At 40.6% G+C, this 25,376-nt stretch overlaps 2 protein-coding genes across 2 annotated transcripts; one reads left to right on the top strand and one right to left on the bottom strand.

Moving 5' to 3' along the window:
• Window positions 1–10,749: 10,749 nt before the first annotated feature.
• Window positions 10,750–13,568, bottom strand: LOC121948671 (glutaminase liver isoform, mitochondrial-like). The gene is made up of 5 exons (XM_042494070.1): window positions 13,413–13,568; window positions 12,361–12,453; window positions 12,208–12,269; window positions 11,513–11,653; window positions 10,750–10,871 (listed from the first exon to the last, which is right to left on the bottom strand). The coding sequence occupies exons 1-5, from the start codon at window positions 13,566–13,568 to the stop codon at window positions 10,793–10,795; spliced, it is 531 nt and encodes a 176-aa protein (XP_042350004.1). The 3' UTR covers window positions 10,750–10,792.
• A 679-nt stretch (window positions 13,569–14,247) lies between these two features.
• mylkb (myosin light chain kinase b) lies at window positions 14,248–25,008 on the top strand. The gene is made up of 13 exons (XM_042495325.1): window positions 14,248–14,637; window positions 15,182–15,293; window positions 15,458–15,490; window positions 16,184–16,274; window positions 16,732–16,935; window positions 18,193–18,410; window positions 18,532–18,655; window positions 19,160–19,312; window positions 19,425–19,548; window positions 19,787–19,877; window positions 19,997–20,125; window positions 20,245–20,357; window positions 21,185–25,008. The coding sequence occupies exons 1-13, from the start codon at window positions 14,383–14,385 to the stop codon at window positions 21,326–21,328; spliced, it is 1,791 nt and encodes a 596-aa protein (XP_042351259.1). The 5' UTR covers window positions 14,248–14,382; the 3' UTR covers window positions 21,329–25,008.
• The last annotated feature ends 368 nt before the right edge of the window (window positions 25,009–25,376 follow it).

Here is a 25,376-nt window from a genome sequence, read left to right as displayed (position 1 = left end):
AGAGGCAGTTTTTTGTCAGATTTTATGAGATCATCAGATATCAACAATCACTGAATCATGCGTCAATCTTTCAACTTTCAAAATCCAGCTTCAGGTTCAAATTTTCAACAAAAAAACGTCAGGTATGAAAAAATATCAGACACTGAAGAACATGAATTCTCTGAAATAAAAAAAGATTTGAACATGCATTTTTTTCAAATTTTAAAAATTCAAGTTGCAGTTTTTTTACTGATTTGACTTTCAAAAAAGGTTTGAGAGACACGGTGATGATTGAAGCAACAAAAAATGAAATTGAGGTTTTTTTTTTTTAACAAACTGAAAAAGTTTGTGAAGCAAGGCATTTTTAAAGCAAAAAATTTTGAATTTCCAAAAAAAAAAAAAGCTATTAAAATTTTAAGCGAAATTTTTTAAAAAAAAAAAATTAAAAAAAATTAAAAATTTTTCATTTTTTTTAATTATAGTACATTTCTTTTTTTCCCTTATTTTTTACACATTTTTTTTAAGATTTTAGGAATTTATTAATTTTTAATTTTTTCAAAAATTTATTGTTTTTAAAAGTTTAGCATTTTTTTCCTTTTTTTCCATTTTTTTCAAATTTCCAAAAATGAAACTTTCATTTTAAAAAAGTTAAAAATTTAAATTTTAAAGGAAAAAATGAAAAAGTATAATCAAAAACTGACTCAATTATGTTTAAAAAAAGCTTCAAAAAACTCTGAGGACATTAAAATCTTCAAATTCTGTGATGTGTTTAGTGTCAGTTGGGTATTCAAAAGTTTTTTTTCATGACTGTTTGCACTGAACGTGAGTTTTTCAGCATTGTGACGCGGGTGTTTGTAAAATGGCCGGGGACGGACCTCCCTCCTGACAGCCCTGCTCAAAATGTGCAGGTTGGACTTCCTGTTTGTCATGCAGCCTCTGATTCACGTCGATTCACTAAACTGTCTGATTGCTTGTCCGACTTTGTGCCGCTTAGCTGTGCATGGTTTTTTAAACTGGTGAGATCAGCGTGTTTTCTCAGCCGAGTTTTTGAGCAAAACTCATTTTTTGCCTCGGTCTGCTGAAGATTTTCACAGATGCTCTGCAGGAACCACAGAGCTCTGTGATCCTCGGACGTCGTTCACACGAAAACTCATCTCTGACAGCAGAAACACTGTCCAACTTTACTGTCTGTCATTATTTAGTCTGTTTTTTTTCGTCAATGACCTTGCCACCTGTCTGTAATTTCTGCTCCGTGGGAAACTTTCTCTGACATGTCATCAAAGTCTCTTCACTGAAGGGACACTCGTGAGGAGACATGAAGTGTGAATCACAAGTCTGATGAGCAAACATTTAAGCTGAGCTCAAGTCAGGCGGACAGAGGGATTTGCAGCAGAGCTGAAAACAGTCTGCACAAGGGACACTGATCTTCAACAGGTTCTTGACTCAAGAGGTCAGAGACACAGTCAAGGACCACACAGAGGGACCACAGAGAGGGACACTGGACACACTGGACTTCAGGATGGTGACAACAGACAAAAACAGAGGGACCAGAAGAGGGTCAATTTTTACAAAGGGACTACACAACAACACAGAGGGAAAAAAAACAGATTGTGCAGAGTTTGAAGCAAATGCTTATTTCCAAAAAAATATGCAGGTTCAATTTAAACAACAGACTGATTTTCAATCACGCTATAAATTATGTGAAAAAATTTAAATGTTTGTTTCTTTAAAAAGTCCAGTATTTCAGGACCAATCCAACCTTGAAAACTTTTCCTGAAAACTGAAAACCCACAGGAGGACTGATCAAACACACTAAAAGGCTCAGTGGTTGACAACACAGGGTGAACACATTTTCAGGATTTGAAGTTGATAATTTGATAAACTTTTAAACTCTTTACATCAAAAATACAAAGGATAAAATCTAATTTGATCCTAAACTTGATTTTATACACTGAAAATATCACACCTCATTAGATTGAGACTAAAAAAAAGACTGAAAAAAAAAAAACTTATTTTTATTTTTTTTTTTTTTTTTTTAAATTATACTGTACATTAGAAAATGTTTCCACAAACTTTCAGCTCCAAGGGAAACAAAATCTGGGCCAGATCTTATTGTGGGTGTCAGAAAGTCTCAGTTTGACTTTTCAGTAAAGTGTTCAGGTTTCTGTTGAAAATACTAAGGTCTAGTGGAAGCTGCTGATCCAACTGCAGCAGCCTTCAACCTTCACTAAAAGCTTCACATGAAGCAGGCAGAAAAATTTTTCAGTCGAGCGTCTACTGAAAAAAAAAAAACATCTGACACACAAATGAGACGTTCAATGTCTCGCTGTCTCTGCTCTGCAAAACAGCTGCTTTTTTAATGTAAACAGGGGACAGGACTTTTCTTCTTTTTCTTCACTCACAGTTTCATGGACTCTGAGGCTGCAGTGACCTTTGCACATTCTGACTGAACTCCAGTGACGCCCAGGTGGCTTTGGGATCTAACAGAACCAGTTTGTGTAAACGCGGGCTGGGTTGCTGAATGAAGTGTTTTGAATGTGTCTACTTAAACACTTCTGATTTGACCATGAGAGATTTTCACCGTGCTGACATTCAACACAAACACACACACATTTTTTTGTTTTTGAGTGTTTGTACATGCAGAGAGCGAGAAGGTGAACTCACACTGAATAAACAGTCTCTGACTTTCGACGTCCTCTTTTTTACAAAACTCTGCACCGTAATCTGACTCTGCAACCTGCAAAATTCAATAAATTTTTCGAAAACTTAAGGTTTTTTTAATCTGATTTTCATGCTACTTAGCTTTTATTGCGTTTTAAACTTCAGGCAAAACTGTCAATAACTCTGAAAAATCAAATTCAAAAAACTTTGAAAAAATTGTTTAACTGTGATTGACCCTTAATGCACAGATTTTTTTTAAAACAAGCTTAAAAAAAACTGGTCATACATCAAAATATATTTTTTTTAAATTGTTCTTTTTTGACAGATTTTTTTAATTCAAACATCAGTGTAATCATTAAAATAAAAAAAAATCATTAAATTCATTTTTGTAAATTTTAACCCAGTTTTGAAATGCTGACAGGTTTATGTCAGTGTGTGAGTGTAAATTTTTTTAGTCTGAAATATGTCAATTGTGTGAGTGTAGCTGCTGACAGTCTGGGATATGTCAGTGTGTGAGTGTAGCTGTGTACTGCTGACAGTCTGGGATATGTCAGTGTGTGAGTGTAGCTGCTGACAGTCTGGGATATGTCAGTGTGTGAGTGTAGCTGCTGACAGTCTGGGATATGTCAGTGTGTGAGTGTAGCTGCTGACAGTCTGGGATATATGTCAGTGATCAGCAGCTACAGTGACTGTGACGGCTCACCGTGTGGAAAAATAGTCAAAAAAAATACTATATAAAAAAAAAAAAAACCAAAAATTGACATCTCAGCAGTCTGAAAAAACAGAAAAAGGTGTGGAGTCAGCATGTCTCGTCACGTTTGAAAAATGTGTGTGTGTGTGTGTGTGTGTGTGTGTTTGTTATTTAAAGTTCTGTGCACAAACAGTGTGAAAGTTTCCCACACACAACTGGAGTCCCTGTCATGACACACGTGAGTCATTACAAATCTCATTTCTGCTGATGTGTTTGTGCCACGTTTCGAGACGATGATCGAGTTTTGAGCTGCTTGATAAAACTTCAAAAAATTGGGCCAAAGGTTTTTCTTTGTGTGTGTGACTGTGTGTGTGTGTGTGTGTGTGTGTGTGTGTGTGTGTGTGTGTGTAGCCTTCACCAAACAACCTGACAACCCATCTTTAGACCATCAAAAATCAGTCACCTTTTCAAAAAAAAGGTCAATCCCCCGCCATCATCAAAAAATGTTTTCGGTCACTGAGACGTCCATCAGTCTGTGATGTGGAGTTCAGACGGACTTCAGTCGTCATGAAAAAGCTTTTTGACTCTCACACAGATTCACCGCCACGTCACGCTGCGATGATTTCTGTGTTTTATCACACTTCAAATAACGTTTGTCACACAACAGTTTTTTAATTGAATGCTATCGTTCCTAAATGTTCAAAATCAGTCAAAATGTCAAAGGTTTTGAAATGTCCTGAGAAACAGCTGAAATCTGAGATCAGGTTCCAATTTCCACTAAAGTCCTAGAAATGTCCTCAAATCTAAGAAATGTCCTCAAAGGGGAAAGAAATGTCCTGAAATCCTGGAAACGTATGGGGCTGCTGAGATCCTTCTGTCATTTTTGTAGATTTTTCCATTTAGCCAAAAACAAAGAGAGAGGAAGCAAACCAGGAGCCGGCGTCTCTGTGGACACGGAGATCAGCACCTGTCCATCAAAATCCAGCAGGTCACCTGACAAAGCAGACTGAGCTCGACTCGATCAAATCAACTTTAAATGCGTCTCTCTACTCGAGGAAACCTCCTGAAACTAATTTTTTAACCCTTTAGGGCCTTTAGTCTCATTTTTTAGTCTCTTTTCTTCTTCCTGTTGTGATAACTGTGTGTGTGTGTTGATGCATGTGTCCTAAATGTAGTCCAGATTGTGTATTTGAGTGTAATCAGTGAATTTGCAGCTCAGCTCCTACAATAAGTCTAAAATACACTGTGGAAACTAAATAGTTACATTCAGACTGTTCAGGTCCAAAAAAATGCTCCATTGAAACCCATTCAAACTGACATTTTTGATCCCACAGCCATCAGAGCAGAAAAACAGGACAGAGACCAACTGACGTCAAAGACACATTTCACAACAAAACTCAGAACATCAGTTTACACTTGCCATTTTTAACCCTTTCAGACCTGAGCACAGCGGCATGATGCCCCTCAACAACACAAGGAGGCAATGAGCAGTTTTACAAAAAATAACTAAATATTTTATTATAATTAATAAAATTTATTATTATTATTATTTAATATTTTATTTTGTTTTGTTTGCTTTTTTTCCCAATATTTCCACTATATCTCTCTTTTCCTCTTCAGGTTTAATTTAAAGTTTTACTATTTCTTTGCAATTTGCAGAACACTTCTTGCAAAGTGGCTCATCGTCTTTTTTGCACGTCTTTGAAAAAGAAATCACACCTTTTTGCTCAAGTTTCAAAGATTTAAATGCACTTAAAAGGCGTCTGAATGCAGCACAAGAAAGCTGGTGTCCGTCACAGTTTCAAAGGTTTAACCCTTTAAAAATCAGAGCACAATGGCTTGATTTTTCTCTCAAAAACACGTGAAGACGGCAAAGAGCAGCAAGAGAAAAGACTGAAACATTGTCAAGAAAGTATTCAAAAAGTACAAGACAATGACCACAAAACAAGTGAATATTTGCATAAAAACAATAAAGTTTATCAGTTTGAACATTACATATCTTGTCTTTGTGGTGTATTCAATTGAATATAGGTTGAAAAGGATTTGCAAATCACTGTATTCTGTTTTTATTTACGTTTTACACAACGTCCCAGCTTCATTGGAATTAGGGTTTGTACTAATTTCCTGCAGTTTGTGGAATATTTCTTACTAAGTTGCTCATTGTTTTTTTTCATATTTATAAAAAGAAATTGTACCATTTTGCCCAGAGTTCAAAGGGTTAAATACTTGTGAAAGGCGTCTGAAAGCAGCACAGAGGGTTAATGCATGTTGAATTTTGACTGTGCCGTGTTGAGACAGTGTCTTTGCTTGTTTGTTTGTTTGTTTGTTTGTTTGTTTGTTGTGAGATAGTAATTGGCTTCATTATTTCACCATAAAGAAAAATCTGATTTCATTTGACATCTTTGTATTTTTTGTGTTTTTAAATCTGCTTTAAACTGTTAAAAAAACCACCATCATCTGTCCGTGACCTTCGTGCTTCGGCTGTGTCTGTTGGTTCCTACGTTTCCCAGAATGCCATGGGATAATACTATAATTAGTGGAGAAGCTTGCGTCTGAAATTATGGTGAAATTAAGATCAGAGAGTTTTTTGTTTTCTTTTTAGTCTACAATGTGTGAGTCACAAAGTGCGAGCCGTCCCGTCGCTGCAGTGCATTCTGGTCTTTTTCTCCTCATGTGGTCAGAGAAGGCGGGGCGGGCTCTCTCGCTGTTCTTCTTCTGTGGTAGATGTCTCCCTCTACGCCTGCTGAACGTGGCGGCTCCACGCAGGAGCCAAAACCTCACGTTTAAGATCACGGAAACTTTTTCTGACAGAAAACTCTGACGTCACGTTTCCTGCACGCGCTGATCAACAGGAACAGAGACAGAAAGAAAACCGCAGAACGGAGCCGTGACGAGAGCTGAATACTTTATATCACTGATACTCAACTTGTGGCCTGAGGGCCAAATCTGGCCCCCAACAGGGTGCTGAGTGGCCCCCCAAACCACCGACTGATACACAATCAAAATAAAGTGATTCACACTGAGAATTGTTTTTGTACTTTGTTTACATAAGGTGCCAAATCACCAAAAAGTTATAAAGAAAAAAAATCACAGAAGAATTTAAGAAAAGTATAAAAGAGAAAAAAATATTGAAAACATTTTAAAGAAAAATGCCAACCGTTTTTAAAGAAAACAAATGACCGATCATTTTAAAAGGAAAAAAATCGCCTGAAGTTTCAAAGCAAAAAAAAAATTTTTTTTTAAATGTAAAGAAAAAACATTTGCCAAAAGTTTTTTTTAAATTACAAAGAAAGAAAAACTGACAAAACTTATAAAAGAAAAAAATCAGCACCATGTTCTCTTTAAAACAATTGAATTGTATGATTGTAGATATTGTAGATCGTAGATATTTTTTGCAGCGCTCCGGGCTAAAGCCCCCGCGGTCCTCTGACGGAAGAAACGCCCCTGCTCACCTCCGCCAGCCTGACTGTGCGCGCGGACCTGTTGCTCCAGAGCGAGCTTCAGTCTCAAAGCGTCGAAATAAGTTGTGTTTTCTGCAGAGATGTTTTAAACTGCAGGTTCAGCTGTCGGTATGTTTTGTCGTGTTCGCTGTGAGGACTCACCGCTGCAGCCGCGCCGGTCCCGATCCGCCGGTCCCGATCCGCCGGTCCCGATCCGCCGCACAGAGGCCGGCCAGAGCCAGCTCAGCGCCGCCCGAAGCGTCTCATTCCCCGGCTCAGACCCGCAGCTCAGACCCGCAGCTCAGACCCGGCTCACCTCCGGATCATCCGGCTCTCAGTCTGCACGCAGCGGCGCTCCGACACACACACAAACAAACAAATAAACAAACAAACAAACAATCACGCAAACAAACACACACAATCACACAAACAATCACGCAAACAAAAAAACAAACACACAATCAGTGAGCAGTTTGCAGTGCGCGGTGTGTGAGCCGCAGTCTGACACCCGAGCTGGTTCAAACATCAGAGATCTGATCTCAGATCTGCAGCTGATCAGCAGCCCGCTCACACTTCCTGTCTCAGCCTTCAAAGTAAAAGTCCTGCTGCACACTTCAAAGTTTTTGTGTCGTTCACAAAAATCACAGAGACGCAGCGATGACGACATCAGACCTCAGAGCTCAGGCTCCTCCCACTAATGCTCACTCAATTAAAAAAAAAAAGAAGAAGACTTAACATTTAAACAGTGTGACTCAACCTGCTGTGTTTGGGGGCCACTTATGCTAAATGACGGGGGGCCAGGGGCCAGTCACAGCAGCCCCAAACATGTTTCCACAATTTTAGGACATTTCTAGGAATTCCTTTAGGACATTCCTGAGATTTTAGGACATCTTGGGGGGTTTCAGGACATTTCCAGGATATTAGGACATTTCCAGGTTTTTGGGACATTTTTAGGATTTTAGGAAATTTTAGGACTTTAGGACGTTTTTAGGGGTTTAGGATGTTTCTAAGGTTTTACGACATTTGGGGGATTTTAGGACATTTCAAAGATTTTAGGGCGTTTAGGGTTCAGGGTAGAAACATGATATAGTGCAGAAATATTAACTCTGACAAAAACCACAAGAGCCGCACCCTCAACTAAAACCTCTCAGATCTAATTTCCCTCTAAATTTAATGGGATCTCAAACATGTCAGGAACAGAGGTAACCATTTTATAATTAATAACAATTATAATCTCTTCTTTTCTCATTATCACTTCAATATGATTATTTTCTTCATAGTTTAACAAACAAAAAAAGTGCCCTTATCCATATTAATGTCCTCAAACTTGTTTTGCCTCAAACCCAAATATGTTTGAATGTAATTAAAAAAAACTTTTATATAAAAAATAATCACATTATCAAAGTAGTTCCTAAAGTTTATGTCTTGATTGAGTGATTATGTAATTATGTCACAGGTCTAAAATAATAATTTGATCAAAAACATTTTCTTTATGTTTTTCACATTTTTGACATGAAATAATTTAACTAATACAAAACTGGTTACACTTTTATTGTGGAGGTACGTACCAGACTTCCGGTCCCAGTCTTTTTTCAGCTTGACTCTCAGACTGATTCAGAAAACTTCATCTGATCAATATTCATGATCAATCACAAATAATAATCAAAAAAATAATCAAAAGAGGAAGTTACTCCATGACAAAAAAAAAAAAGAAATGAAATAAAATGAGAAAATATTTTACAGTTTCATGTTTTTGTGTTTATTTAGAAGAAAATGTGTCTTTTCCGACAGCAGAGAGCTTCTCTGGGATTTGAGGAAATTTGGGGCCCAAAAGATTTGAAGAAAATCAAATCACCAAACGGGTTTTTTTCCAAATCACCAACATTTAAAAAAAAAAGGAAAATAATTTTTTTTGTTGTTTTTAATTGTTGGTCATTTAAAAACTTTTCAGCAATGTTTTTTTTTTTTCAAACTTTGTGACTTTTTTTTCTATGAATTTGAATTAATTATTTCTCTTTAAAATGTGGTGATCTCTAAAAAATGTTGATATTTTTTTCCTCGTAACTTTTTTGACTTTTTTTGTCAGAAAATTTTGCTTATCTTTAAAAACTTTTGTCAATTTTCTTTTTCTTTTAAATGTTTGCTGATTTTTTTTTCCTTTCGATTTTTGTTTTTAAAGAAGACGTGCCTTCCAAACCACAAATGTGTCCGCCAAAATCAAAAATCACCAAAACAACATAATCTGTCTCAGCCAGAAACTACAAAAACAGAAATTGTCATTGGATTGTCACATTTCTGATGGTCCTTGAACACATCATGTGGGGTCGACAGTCACTCAGAGGCTCAAGGACAAAAGTCAGGAATATTTGTAGTTTTGAGGAGGGAAAAAAACAAAACAAAAAAAACATCCCCTCTTCTGATCAAGAACAAGCTCTTGCACCTATTCTTTTTTTAAAAAAATAATTAAAAAAAAATATTATCAAAATCAAAACTGAAACTTTCAATATCATAAACAGCTAGTTTATATATTTTTAAAAACTTTTGTTTTTGTTTTGGTTTTTTTTTTTTACAAAATTTCCTTGGAAGAAACACTTATTCTCAGTTTTCAGTGTGTGAGAGAGTCTGCAGAAACCAGTCAGTCCTCAGAAAGAAGAAACTGTTTTATTAAAAAAATAAAAAGCAGCTGATCCTAGGGCAGCGTTTCCTCGTCACCACGGAGGAAGCTGAGCAGAATATTAACCATCGGCTGAAGGAGGCAGATAGTATTTCTACTCTATAGTAGTAGTACTTTTACTGCATTAAAAGATCTGAGTGCTTCTGAGTATGTTGCATGTGTACAGGTTCATCGATGGTTCATTGATTTATTATTGAATAAAAACGAATTTATTTACATTTGTCCCTGTTTGAAGAGGTTATCATGACATGAAAAAAAAAACGCTTAAACATTAACATAATAACAGAAATGTTACATTGTTTTGGGAAATGTTACATTTGTTTTGGGAAATGTTACGTTGTTTTGGGAAATGTTACGCTGTTTTGGGAAATGTTACATTGTTTTGGGAAATGTTACGTTGTTTTGGGAAATGTTACGTTGTTTTGGGAAATGTTACGCTGTTTTGCGAAATGTTACGTTGTTTTGGGAAATGTTACGTTGTTGTTTTGGGAAATGTTACGTTGTTGTTTTGGGAAATGTTACATTGTTTTGGGAAATGTTACATTGTTTTGGGAAATGTTACGTTGTTGTTTTGGGAAATGTTACATTGTTTTGGGAAATGTTATGCTGTTTTGGGAAATGTTACGTTGTTTTGGGAAATGTTACATTGTTTTGGGAAATGTTATGCTGTTTTGGGAAATGTTACGTTGTTTTGGGAAATGTTGGTGTGTTTTAGGAAAAAGGTTGAAATGTTTTGGGAAATGTCATAACTGAGGAAAGTTTTTTTCAGAAATGTAGCGTTTTGAGGAATGATGTTTTATTTGGGGAAATTCTGTCATGTTTTCAGAAATCATGTGTTTCTGTTTGTTTAGATTCAAAGTTATCAAGATAACTTTTCCTACAAGGCCAGATTTGGGGTCAGTTTTGTGGGGTCAGTTTGGGGGTCAGTTTTGGGGCCAGTTTTGGGGCCAGTTTTTTTGGGGTCAGTTTGGGGGTCAGTTTGGGGGTCAGTTTTGGGGCCAGTTTGGGGCCAGTTTGGGGGTCAGTTTGGGGGTCAGTTTTGGGGCCAGTTTTGGGGCCAGTTTTGGGGTCAGTTTGGGGGCCAGTTTTGGGGTCAGTTTTGGGGTCAGTTTGGGGGTCAGTTTTGGGGCCAGTTTTGGGGCCAGTTTTGGGGTCAGTTTGGGGGCCAGTTTTGGGGCCAGTTTTGGGGCCAGTTTTGGGGTCAGTTTGGGGGCCAGTTTTTTGGGGTCAGTTTTGGGGTCAGTTTGGGGGTCAGTTTGGGGGCCAGTTTTGGGGCCAGTTTTGGGGCCAGTTTTGGGGTCAGTTTGGGGGCCAGTTTTGGGGTCAGTTTTGGGGTCAGTTTGGGGGTCAGGTGGATCCCTGCAGCAGCTGGACTGCAGCCTCCTTGTTGTGCCTCCTGGCCTCCTGCAGAGGAGAGCTCCCCCACCTGGTGGAGAGACAGAACTACATTAACACGTAGACGATGAAGGTGCTGCAGGTGAGGACGGAGACACCTGAGGGGACAGTGGATGTCCACCTGCTCACTGACTGGAGACATTTTGGTTTGAAAACTCTGATTTGGTCCTTTTGGTTTTGTCCACAGAGTCGGTGGGTGTTTTAACGCGAGCGACGCCGAGCTGCTGTTTGAATATTTCATCTGTTTCTGAGTCGCTGCTGCTTATTTACATCTGAACTGTAAACAGAGCTTCGGATGCTCTGTTTTAACCCTTTAGTGCCACTTTAACATCACACACTCTCCTTTTCAAAACCAAACTTTAAAAAACATTATACATTAAAATTATTTTTTAATTCATTAAGTTTTTTTTTTTTAACCAACATCAGTCCCAATCATAAATATAACATTTTTATGAATTTTAACCCTTTATATGCTAGGTTTTTGTCATGATGCCACAAAAAAAAACGATGAATTATGTTTCAAAATAGAAAAAAATAAAATGATTAAAATGTATTTATTTTGTTAATTTTATTATGTTTTTGCTTATTTTAAGGTCATTTTCATTTAATTTTTAACTAATTTCTCACAAGTTTGCATGTTATTTCTTTTGGAGTTGCTCGTCATCACCTCACCTGTCCCTGAGGGCGGGGTTTGCTCCGGCGTTCTCCAACAAGAAGCGGATGACCTCAGCGTGACCTTCGGCGGCCGCCACGTGCAGAGCCGACCTGCCGTCATAATCGACGGCGTTTACATCGACTCCAGACAGGAAGTACCTGCAGACAACCACAGAAGAAGCCACTGCTTCATCCTCAGAAATCAATGTTTTTCAATTATTATTTATGACCAAGAAAAAGGAAAAAAGAAAAACAAAATTCCAAAAATTCAATATTTTGAAAGAAAACAATTGTCAAAAGTTTCTTTTTAAATCACCAAAAAATGACCAAAAAAAATCACCAATAAAAAAAAAAATCCCAACAAATTTTAAAGGCTAGAAAACAGTCCCCCCAAAAATGTAAAGAAAAATAAAGTTGCCATTTGAACAAGTAAAATGGCCAAAAAATAAAGAGAAAATAAGATTTTTAAAAAATCACCCAAATTTTTTTTTTAAAATTCACCAAAAATGTTAGAAGAAAAAAAAAAACTGCTAGAACTTTTTAAAGAAACCAAGACTTCATAACCAACTGACCATCAGCTGCTGTTTTTGTTTGTTAGTTTTAACACCATAATTAGCTCGTTATATGGAGATCTAGGGAAAATATATATATGTATATCTGCATATACATATATATATAAAACACAAAGTGGTTGTATAATGTTGTACTGTTACCTCCTCAGGGCCTGGACGTTCCCTTTAAAAGCCGCAAGCAGGACGTTCATGATCTGGTATCCCTGCAGACAAGAGGGGTTTGTTTGTTTGTTTGTTTGTTTGTTTGCGAGTGTGTAAACTGGTCTGGGATCAGCGTGAAGCTGCAGCAGTGACCTCAGATTCAGTCTTCCACTGTCTGTAGGCCAGAATCTGTCTGAACGGAGTCCTGATGTCAAAACTGTGCAGCTGAAACGTGGAAATCAGCTCCTGAAAAATACAAATGTCTCAGCGTCACTGATGGACCACAGACACGTCTCCTCTGTCTGTCCCCGTCCCCACTACTCAACTCTACTGCAGAGACACTCAAACCTCAGCTCAGGGGCCCCACTGCACAATGACAGGAGACCAGGGGCCACTCTGCACAATGACAGGAGACCAGGGGCCACACCGCACAATGACAGGAGACCAGGGGCCACACCGCACAATGACAGGAGACCAGGGGCCACTCTGCACAATGACAGGAGACCAGGGGTCACTCTGCACAATGACAGGAGACCAGGGGCCACTCTGCACAATGACAGGAGACCAGGGGTCACTCTGCACAATGACAGGAGACCAGGGGCCACTCTGCACAATGACAGGAGACCAGGGGCCACTCTGCACAATGACAGGAGACCAGGGGCCACTCTGCACAATGACAGGAGACCAGGGGCCACTCTGCACAATGACAGGAGACCAGGGGTCACTCTGCACAATGACAGGGAGACCAGGGGTCAGTCGTAGCAGCCTCACACATGGCTCTGGGATTTTAGGACGTTCGGGGTTTTGGAATGTTTCCTCCAGGATTATTGTTTGTATATTTCTGGGATTTTAGGATTTTTTTCAGAATTCAGGATGTTTCTAGGATTTCAGGACAATTTTAGGATTTCTTTTAGGATATTTCTGGGATTGTAGGATGTTTCAAGGATTTTTGGACATATGTAGGATATAAGGACATTTTTAGGTTTTCAGGATGTTTCTCAGATTTTAAACGTTGACTCACTCATTTTTCATGTGAATTAGAAAATGGCTGAGCGGCCACTCAGAACCCTGTCAGGCCCAGATTTGGCCCACGGGCCGTAGGTTGAGTATCTCTGCTTTAAACGTTAGCTCAGTTTTGAGTGAGTACCATTAAAGGTCTGAATGGAATAAAATTATTTCAGCAGCGATCGGAGGGGCGGGGTTACCTGGCAGAAGTGGACGGCCCTCCACGGGTTCCCGCAGGCGTCCGTCTCCGGAGAGAGCGCCACCAGACCCAAAACACCAGGAACCACCGCCAGCAGGGAGCCGTGGCTGCTGGACACGGCCGGGACCGACGTCTGCAACCAGAAACAGACCAACATGAAAATATACGACACGTACAGAAATCACAGGTGACGACTGAACTTACAGACTAAACCTGCAGCAGCTGTGACTCAGACTGACACAGCAAAACAGATTTAACAAATATTCACCATACACCATCAGATTTAGAGGAGGTATTCAGATCCTATTCTCTTCTTAAAGTACTACAACCACGTGGTAAAAATACTCAATTACAAAACAACAGTCCAGCATTGAAAAAATCTGATTTCTTTTTCTGTCTTTTAGTTTCTGATGTCTTTTCAGGGATTTTTATTTTGGTGGGCCTGCTGGTTTGGAGGCATGTTTTCTTTAAAAATGACCCAAAATTTACAATAAATAAATAAAATTGCCCAATTTTTTTTATTATTACCAAAAGTTTTAATTTTGATTTTTTTTAAATCAGCTGATTTTGGACACATTAATACGTATAAAAACAGCTGATTTAGGCACCTTAATACGTATAAAAACAGCTGATTTAGACACCTTAATACGTATAAAAACAGCTGATTTTGGACACATTAATACGTATAAAAACAGCTGATTTTGGACACATTAATACATATAAAAACAGCTGATTTTAGACACATTAATACGTATAAAAACAGCTGATTTTAGACACATTAATACGTATAAAAACAGCTGATTTTAGACACATTAATACGTATAAAAACAGCTGATTTTGGACACATTAATACGTATAAAAACAGCTGATTTAGGCCATTTTCACTGTCTTCATTAAAACATTTTGTAGTCTTTATGTTTCAGTTTGTACAGTAACCGTCTCCCTTGGAGGATTAACCCTTTCATGCCTACATGACCTCTGCTGTGTGGTCCTTGATTCACCTGAATGACCTCCCCCGCTCCTCCTCCTCCTCAGATAAACCCGACCCCCCAGCAAAGGTCCCTGCAGCCTCAGACATTCGGCGGTCCAGTCTGACCTTGTCATGGTACGGACCGACCTACGACGGAGGCAGCGCCGTGCAGTCCTACAATCTGGAGATCTGGGATTCTGTGGACAACACGTGGAAACACCTGGTGTCCTGCAACAGCACCTCCTACAACATACAGGTGAGTTAGTATCAAACAGCACCTCCTACAACATACAGGTGAGTTAGTATCAAACAGCACCTCAGGTTCTTGACCTCAGAGATGTTGATTTTGAGGTATCAAATATCTCTAAATGAAGAGATATCTAATATTTATTCTTTCTTTAATTGTTAATGTGTGAAGAATGAAAGTGAACTTTCGTCACGCTCAGACTCTTCTCCTCTAGAATCTGATGTATTGTGACTCGTAATATCACCGGCTTTCGGCCCGGCGAAACGTGGAGTCATTTTGGCGTCCAGGTGTGGACGGAGACATTTTTAAAGCAAAGGTTGCATGGACAGACTTTTTTTCCAAACGGAGGGAAAAATATCATAACACAAATTGATTGATTGAATTCAGATTGTTTGAAAATTAAATCTAAATTTCTGTTTTTACAGTTTCTGGCTGATAAATGGTGATAAATTTGGTGATGAACAAATATCTGTCAGCGTGTAGACGGGGCCCAAGAGAGGGACGGAAAAGGTGTCCACGGTGTCTCTGAACTACAGTTTGTGTTTGTCTCTAGAACCTTCTTCCAGAGCGTCAGTATAAGTTTCGTATCCGGGCAGAGAACATCTACGGAGTCGGAGAGCCGAGCGCCGAGTCTGAACCCGTAACTGTCGGACTGGTGGACGATGGTGAGTAAAACTAACTGACTGAACCTCCTTTCAGATCCAGATCCTGGTCCAGAGATCCAGAACTAATCAGCACTAAGAGTCTGTAACTGAAGCCAGTAAACTGAGTGTGAATGTGACCAAAGACACTAACTGAACTAACGGCTGCCGTCTGCTCCGTCTGACAGAGGAGGAGGCCGAGGCAGAGGAGGAGGACGAAGGTACGACTTCCTCTTTACAGCATAACACAACGGCACGGACATTTATACGCAGACGCCGCCCTCGCCGCCGGGCTTACTCTGTGCATTAGACAGTGGAGGCAGAGGTCAGAGGTCAACGATTTAACACCATCAAAACTCTCTGAATTATAAACCGATTTTCAAGCTGTTTGATTTGTTACAAATGGCAGACACGTATTTATAATACAAATTCAAGTTTTCATACCGAAATATTTCATCTTATGTAGATATTAAATATTGGAGAATATTAGTATTCTCTGAGTATGTGTATATACATGTGTGTATATATATGTATATACATATATTCTCAAAATTTTGAACACACTGATGAGCTCATTTACGTTTTGGGTTGCCCCCCCGTGTGTGGTGTATCCTGCGCAGAGCTGCAGGTAATACTCACGTTATGACTGAGGGATGATCGTCACTGTCGGTGATCGAGATCCGCGAGATTTAATTCATTCAAATTCATAAAAACACACAAAAACAAAAACCGATCAGTCCTGATGCCTGTACAGTCAGGCAGCGTCTGTCCGGCGCTCAGAAGCCCCGGCACAAGATGGCGACCGTGATTACGCATCTGAAAACCCCGGCTACGGCGTCTACGTATAAATGTCGACGACAGAACAGGACGTGACATCACCTCTGACCTCTGACCTCTGACCTGTGTGCTCTCAGACTCAGAGAAGGAGCCCGACTACAGAGACGTGACCATCAGGACAGACGTGAAGGTGAAGGAGCTGTACGACGTCGAGGAGCGGCTGGGAACGTAAGGCTCCGCCCACTCACAATATACACCCATAATGCACCTCTGTCCCCCACTGAGCGTCTCCACAGAGTCTCTCTGAAGTCTCGTCTTCACAGAACCAATCAGACGGCGGCATCATGTGTCTCCAGAATGTGATTTTAGACGCCATGCCGGCATCACGGAAACTAAAGAGGTTAAACACAACAGCAAGGGCCTCTAGTGTGACATGTGACATACGTGTCACATGTCACGTATGTTTGTAAACAATAACAATGACACCGCCCTCTCTCTGTGGCTGAGCGGGAAGCAGCTGGTGCGACTTTGAGCTCTGCCGTTTCATTTGCGCTCTCCAAATTCATCACACGCACTCAAAGCGCTGCAGCCCGAGCCCCCAGACTGCAGCTCTGTTTGTGCCGGTGCTGAAGCTCGCAGCGGTCCTCACCTGTGCACTAACACCTGTGTTGTGTTTGTGTGACAGGGGAAAGTTCGGCCAGGTGTTCAAACTGGTGGAGAAGGCGACGAAGAAGGTTTGGGCGGGAAAGTTCATCAAGGCGTACTCGGCGAAGGAGAAGGAGAACGTCCGGCAGGAGATCGGCATCATGAACAGCCTCCATCACCCCAAACTGGTGCAGTGCATCGACGCCTTCGAGGGCAAGTCCGACATCGTCATGGTGCTCGAGATGTACGTCACCATTACTCTCAACAACACAGCGGTTATTTTGAAAAATGATTTTAAGTCCATTTACTACAGTACTGCGAGTACTAGTTTAAGGTACTAACAGCTCCTCTAAAGCTCCCCGATCAACATGTTTTTTCTGTTTTATTTAATCCTCAGTACAACTCAACTCGCAGTTTTTATACTCAAGTTTTTGCACACATTAAATGAGAACAGGTTTATTAATGGGCCTTAGAGGAGTCATTTTTTTCAGTTTAAGACCACCAATCAATATAAAACCTGATCAAAGAAGTCCATAACAAACATAATCAATAACTTATTATTACCTGCAGAGTAGGGATGTGTTTTTATTTTAATAATGTGGAGCTGCAGCTGATCTGTGAGCAGTTTGATGTGTTTTTATTTTAATAATGTGGAGCTGCAGCTGATCTGTGAGCAGTTTGATGTGGAAACACAGATGAGATGTTTTTCTTTCTGAGATCTTCGGAAAATAATTTTGTGGCCAACTATGAGAGGAATGAGAGCAGCTATTTCCTGTCTGCTAATTATAGATCTGTAATGGAGGGACTGCTCCGAAAACACACGGTCAGAACGAATCTTTATCAGCTGATCCTGTCAAATATTTAACTGAGTTTTCAGCAGAGCTGCAGTCTCATCTCGTTAAGCAGATAAACAGGGAGGAACACATTTGATAAACAACTGAAGGAAAAACACTGAGTATCTGCCGACCAGATAAAAATCTGTTTACATTCACACTCTTATTTTGTAGGATTGCCCATTTTAATCTGAAGCTTCGATACTTCAGATACTAAAAAAAGGAACAGACCTTTTTCACAGCACATCTGTGTTTTATTTTCATTTCTGAGAGTTTTGTTTATGGTTATAAACAGCAGATTGCATTTTAATTTGGAAAATGTTTGTTTTAGCCACCAGAGGAACGCTAAAGATTTGATTTATTCAGTACGTTCAGTTTATCGTGCCTCCATGCTTATGATAGCTTTTAGATTTTGTTGATCAAAAGTCAAAGGTCGCTGTGAGCTTGCGTCTGTCTCATTCTTCTGAACGTGATATCTCAAAAACAGCTTGAGGGAATCTGTCTTTAATTTGGCACAAACGTCAGCTTGGACTTGAACACAGAGTCGATCAGAGTTTGGTGGTCAGAGGTCACCGTAGCTCAAGAATTCGTACTTAAATGAACACAAAATAACTTTATTTCTTCAATACCCCCAGTTGTCGTGGTAACCAGGTGTTGTTGCTGTGCAGGATCTCAGGTGGCGAGCTGTTTGAGCGGATCATCGATGAGGACTTCGAGCTGACGGAGCGCGAGGTGATCAAATACATGCTGCAGATCATCGACGGTGTCAACTTCATCCACAAACAGGGCATCGTCCACCTCGACCTCAAACCCGAGAACATCATGTGTGTCAACAAGACCGGCAGCAAGATCAAACTCATTGACTTCGGCCTCGCACGCCGACTAGGTGTGCTAAAATGATAGCATTAGCATGTAGCTGAGCCTGAGATGTCCTGAAGTAGCCAGCCCAGTAATCATTGATTATTACTGATTATTACTGACTCTTCTTTCTTTTTGTCCTTGAACAGAAAACGCAGGAACTCTTAAGGTTTTGTTTGGGACTCCAGAGTTCGTGGCTCCAGAGGTGATCAACTACGAAGCCATTAGTTATCCCACCGACATGTGGAGTATAGGAGTCATCTGTTACATCCTGTGAGTCCAACCAACGCCGCGCAGCTGCTCAGTCAACTCATCTGCAGCCCGCCTTAAACTCGCCTTCATCTCATCTTTAGCCCGCCTTTAGCTTGTTTTTAGCTCGTCTTCATCTCATCTTTAGCTTGTCTTTAGCCCGCCTTTAGGTCATCTTTATCCCATCTTTAGCGCGTCTTTAGCGCGTCTTTAGCGCGTCTTTAGCTCTTTAGCCCTTTGTTTTAACATTATGTAGCTTAGCCTAACCCCTAATCTCAGGATAGCATCACTTCATTTTAGTTAGGATTCTTATATCTTAGCTAAGCGAATCAGAAAGAATTGGTTTTATTTTTGTTTAATCCTTTACTTTAGTAATTTAGTTTATCTTTATTTAACTTAGCATAACAAGCTGCACTTGTCATCAGTAGCTAATTTAGCTTTAGCTGGAGCTAGTACTTATATTTATCCATAGATTTGTTCAGTCTGGTTAGTCTGGTTTAGTGTTTTTTGTGTTTGTCCTCCTCTCAGGCTGAGCGGTCTGTCTCCCTTCATGGGGGACAATGATAATGAGACGCTGTCCAACGTCACCTCAGCCTCCTGGGACTTTGAGGACGAGGCCTTCGACGAAATCTCAGACACCGCCAAAGACTTCATCACCAACCTGCTGAAGAAAGACATGAAGTACGAACACAAACCTGTCTGCTGCTCTGATTGGATAATAACATGTTTACACGTAAAGCCTGAGTGTGTGTGTGTGTGTGTGTGTGTGTGTGTGTGTGTGTGTGTGTGTCAGGGCTCGGCTCACCTGTGCTCAGTGTTTTGAACACACCTGGCTGAAGCAGGACACCAACACCATGAAGGCCAAGAAGCTCTCCAAGGAGAGGATGAAGAAATACATCCTGAGGAGGAAATGGCAGGTAAACATGAGGACAGAGACATGACTCCGCATACTTACAGCATGACACAGCATATTTAGAATATGATGCAGCACATTCACATCATGAGTGTTTTCGCAACAAGTCAGAATATTGACAACACGACGCAGCATATTGACAAAGGAAAGGAAAAGTTTAAAAGATCTTAAAATGTTATGAGAGTAAAAATAGATGGTACAGCTGATGGTACAGGAAGGGACCGTTTCTTCTTCTGTGGCAGAAAACAGGTCACGCTGTTCGAGCCATCGGCAGACTGTCGTCCATGGCCATGATGGCCGGAGTCAGCGCCAAGAAGGGCTCACCAACGGAAGGTACAGACTGACGGAAAACATTATTCAGTGATTGTGTTTTTATTACAACATGACATTTTATTACATTGTGTGTGTGTGTGTGTGTGTGTGTGTGTGTGTGTGTGTGTGTGTGTGTTCAGAGGATAACCAGTTCCTGGAGTGTTTGGAGTACGAGCAGAAGACAGAGTGTAAGCCAACTTTCAGCTCTGTCATCAAAGACGTGGAGGTGGTTGAAGGCAGCGCCGCTCGCTTCGACTGCAAGATCGAAGGTACCACACCATGTATACAACAGATACACACAAATACACAGCAAATAGAAATAAATACACACTGCAAATAGACGTAATCACAATGTTTGTCTAATAAAGATTACTGCGTGTTCCTGTAGGTTACCCTGACCCAGAGGTGGTGTGGTACAAAGACGACCAGCCGATCAAAGAGACCAGACACTTCCAGATCGACTATGATGAAGAGGGAAACTGCAGTCTGGTTATTTCAGAGGTCAGAGGTCATTTATTGTTCAGTGTGTTCTGTGTTACCGTGACCTCCTGCCCTTAACTATCTCCTCAGACTCAGAGAATCCGTCCTTAGGGTTAAAGTCAAACTGTAGCTGAAGGCGTCATCAGGGGTAATTCAGCAGCTTCAGAGTGTCATCTCAATGAAATATCATGTTGATAAAGTGGCTCAAAGGCAGTAAATTCAAATCAAAGTGGTCCTAAACTGGAGCCCTGTGGTACCCCACACATACATGATGCCTGTGAGGAGGTAACGCTTTCAGCAGACACAGATTTCCTGTTGGAAAAGGATGAAGGGAACCATTTGGAGGGCGGTCCCTGTTCCAGTGTTCTCCACCTGTCAGTCATGATGCTGCCATCCAACGTGTCACTCACCTGCATCAGCTTTTATCAGGACATCGCTGGATTACACAAAAAAACGCACCATACTTATGAGCAGCTTTAAAGAGAAATTTAACACTAAATTCTCCTTTTTTAAGTTAGTAAATTGTGTGTACTGTCTCTTTATTACACTGAAGCAGTGATACTCAATTTATGGCCCATGGGCCAAATCTGGCCTCCGATAGGGTGCCAGGTGGCCCCCCAACCATTTTTTAATTCTCAATTAAAATAAGGTGATTGACACTGTGAATTGTTTATGTACTTTCAGTATCCATTAGGTGCCAAAGTGCATAAAACAGTATCAAAATAGAGCCCCCACACCCCCGGCAGAGGTCCTAGCTAAGACCCCAATGTCCTGAATCCTAGAGACATGTATGGGGCCGCTGAGACTGTCCCCTGGCAGTTCTGATATTTGCTGATTTAAATCTATAGGTTTCAGGTGATGATGACGCCAAGTACACGGTGAAGGCGGTCAACAGTCTGGGGGAGGCGACCTGCACCGCCGAGCTGCTGGTGGAGGTGATGGGCGGAGAGGAGGAGGAGGAGGAGGAGGAGGAGGAGGAAGAGGAGGAATAAAGCAGTGTCGGTGTGGACTCCCACAGGAGGAGAAGGGGGAGGAGAAGGAGGTGCTCCTGCAACCTGTCAGACCTGAGCAGGAAGTACTAACCCAGAATTAACAGCCTGTGATTGGAGGAGCAGGTGGGCGGGGTCCGTGATGATGTCACACCTAACAGCACAAACATCAGCTGTGTTTGAAGACGTTTCCGTCACAGAAATGCTGCACTACAGAGTGTGTTTGAACTCTCAGCGGTTAGTTTCATCCATTATATAGTGCACTATGAAATACCCACAATGCACAGCAAATCTGAGTGCACTTACAATGTACCCTACAGTTTACTCTCGTGTACCACAATGCAATGCGGTCGTGTATTTCCAGCGTAGCGTTGGAAATCTGGTTGTTATTCCGGATATAGTTCACTATTAAATACACACAGAGAAGCGTGAGTGAACGGTTTCAAACACACCTGTAATCTTCTATAGTGATGGTCAAACTAAACTCCACCCACCTGACACCTGAGAACAGAAGCCCCGCCCCTCTCAGGTGAGCCTCTGCTCATTGGTCGGTTTCCTGTCTCAGTTTGCTTGCCGTAAAAGACGAGTAATTGAAACAGGACACGTTGGTTTCTGTCTCGGATCAGACTGACATCTCGTCATCATTTTAACCTCATGTGGAGTTCGGAGGCGCATTGCATCTTCTGACCTAAAAAAACAAAGACACCTTATCGTAATTATGAGAAAAGATTTCGTCATTTTGAGTTCAGGATCTCACAATCATCGATAAACACAGGATGAGACACAGTTAATCTGTGTTTACTTCCATCTCGCGCTGAGACATCCAGAAATATGAATCTTTCTTAAAAATGAGGATGGCGTAAATATTCGCATGCAAACGTCTCAACGCGCGTGTAACCGCTGCAGGACGACTCAGGGATCGTCAATAAATGATGGTTTACTTGACACATTAATGCAGTTTTTCTCATTGACACACTGCCGAATGATTTTATACAGCAGACAAATGAGACACGTTTCATTGATTTGACGAGTTGTTGGTTTTTTTGTTATTTCATTCAGTCGATGCCATGCGCCCCGTAGTAAAGCCATGCTGTGATCAGCTGATTTCAAGTCTAAAAAACGTTTCAATAATTGGTGACGGAGAGTTAAACAGCCAGCTCGTAAACACTGATGCAAATTATTATTATTTTTTTGAATCTGCTAAAGAAATCTGTTAACATTTAAAAACCGCAGCTCCCAGGATGTGTTGGACAGCAGCAGGATTATGGGAGCTGTAGTTGTTGAATGAAACAAAATAATAATAGTTTTATCCAAAAATGTAAATATTTTATCCGACTGTGGATTAAAACACGTGCTGTTTGAGCAGAGGCTCCTGGGAGCTGGAGTTGTTGTTTTTGGGGCGCAGGGCTTCAGCAGTCTGTTTAACCGTGAAGACAGACCTGCTCCCTGTGGGAGTCCAGGTGAGGAGGAGGAGGAGGAGGAAGGTACGAAGGAGGAGTGATGAGGAGCTTCATGTGCTGCGTTCCATTGTAAGTCGGATGTCTATAATTTTGTGTCGGTTTTTCTGACTTCTGATCTAAATGCGTTCAGGTGCATCAGCTCGCGAAAACATGGACGCCGGAGCGACCACAGCAGCAGAAGCCCCGCCTCCCACAGAAAAGTTTTATTTTGGATTTTTAGATCTTATGCAGATTCACTGATGTAGGAGGCTGACAGGAGGAGGAGGAGGAGGAGGAGGAGGAGGAGGCTGACACAAGCATTCATTCAAACACATGTCAGCTGAGTGGAAACGCCAAACTTTTTTAGCATGTTCTACGGAAGCCCTAAAAGGACACCCTTCTACACATTTTATTTTCTGTTTTCTCATGATGACGAAATATTTCTGGTTGTTTTTCTCGAGTTCACGACTTATTTTTCTCGTTTTGTGGAGATAACGACATCATTTTCTGGTGATAAAACAACATCAGGCTGGTGATCATAAATAATATCCTCAGAGCTGCAAAAGCACAAAACACGTAAAAATGGACTCAACTTACCTCATTAGTGTCGGAGACGGGGGCATCCTCCTCTTGGTGAGTGATCAGCTGATGTTTTTGTATGTTTGTTTATAGAAAGATGTCCTTTTAGGGCTTCCGTACGTTTCACAACACAAACACAACATATGAGTTAAAATGGACGAATAAGTAACTGCTCTCCATTCACCGAGTGCCGCCATGTTCCTGTGACGCCCGTTCCACCGACTCGGCCTACATGGATCGTGCCCAAATTTCCGACTTGGAATTCCGACTTGAACGGCCGTTCCATCATACTTTTCCAGGGGTCGTTTTTTTCCGAGTGCAATGGAACGCAGCAACATTCACAGTTACAGTGAAGCCAGAGCCTTAAAGTGACGCAGCGCTGTGGATCTTCAGCTTCAGATGATGACGATGGTGATGATGATGGTGATAAATTATATAACAATAACCCAGTGTAGTGTATAATGGAGCTACTCTGTCTGCGGCTGAGAAAAGCTGGATGTGTCTGTTTGTTTCTTCTGTTTGAGCACTTTTTTCTCCTCGTTTTCGTATTTCTGACTTCGTCATCAGATGACATCACCGCCATCTTTTCGCCACTCGCCTTAAAGCAACCGAGACCAAGACCAAGACCACAAAACATTACACAAAAAAGTCATTTAGACTTTTTGGCTGCCTTAAAAAGATGTTTGTGAGCATGTGAGGACGATCTCCCTAATTTTGTTAAAACACCCCCAAAATTCCCTCAGTATTGAAAAAGCTCACAGAGTTTTAAAGCTATGGACACTCCACGCCTGAGCTCTGACACGCCTGAGCTCTGACACGCCTGAGCTCTGACACGCCTGAGATTTATAAAAATCAAAGCACGTGTTTTGAACGTATGTATTTCTTTCATTTTATGATCACAGGAAGTCATAATTCTGAGTTCACATATTTTTATTTCCTTTTAGCTGAATTTGATACACAAATCAAACAATTTCTGTTTTTTATTTTAAAGAAGAAAAAACTCTCAGAGTCACAAGACGTCGTGTTTGATCATAAAAAGGTTTAAATATATTTCCCGCTGAGCTTTCAGGAGGCGATCAGAAATGTTGCGGGAACTTTATTGACCAGCAGCCTGAGGCGACCTTTGACCCCTCTGTGCATGTGTGTGGTTGTGATTTTAAGGCGTCTTTGGCGAGTCGTTTATGTTCACGCTGATGTCGAAGTCTTTAACTTTTTTTTTTGGTCACATTCCAGCTGTTTGTGCTTTATAACATTTATATTTAAAGTTTTTGGTTTTTTTTCGAGCAGAACCCAAAGAAGCTTCTTTCGGAGCTCACCGGCGTGTGTTTGCGTGTGATCCATCGTACCCGGGCCTGACGTGTGTTTGGTGGTTGTTTGTTTTTCAGAATGTTTTATTTTTAGACTTATTTAATGCACAGATTCATAATTCTAATATTATCATTTGAGCATCCGTCTTCTTGGAGATCTCCTTCACTTAATTTCTCACCGATCTTACAACTAAACCGAGCCGTGGACGCACTCCTAGACTGGTTTGTTTTTGTATTAGATGTATGTAGATTATAATTTTTATAAATATATATCAGTTTGATGAACTGCAAATGTCATGTATGAGAACACTACGACTGTAGTTACTCACAGAAACCAAATAAATTTATCACAAAACCAGAACGCCTGCTGTGCTCTCTGATAGACCTGCGGGGACGAAGGGACGTTTAGGGACAAATTTCTTTTCCATTTGTCCCACCTGATGTGTTCAAAGACCTTTGGAAATCTGAAAATCCAAAGATGATTCCTGTTTTTACAGTTACAGGTTGTGATGGATGGTGTAATTTTTGGTTATCACCAAAAAAAAACATGCCTTCCGCAGGCCGTGGTTTAAGAAGGCATGACTTCTTTACATTTCAAAACTTTTGAAAGAAAAAAAAATGCCAAAAAATTACTGAAAAAAAATCATCAGAGGTTTTTAAAGAAAAAAAAAAGTTACATATGTATGTGGTGTGTTGGAGCTTCACATTTCTTCACTTTATCACAAT

Source organism: Plectropomus leopardus, chromosome 10 (genome assembly GCF_008729295.1).
Source record: "Plectropomus leopardus isolate mb chromosome 10, YSFRI_Pleo_2.0, whole genome shotgun sequence".
In the NCBI taxonomy this organism is placed as follows: Eukaryota; Metazoa; Chordata; class Actinopteri; order Perciformes; family Serranidae; genus Plectropomus; species Plectropomus leopardus.
This window is presented reverse-complemented; position numbering and strand designations above follow the sequence as displayed.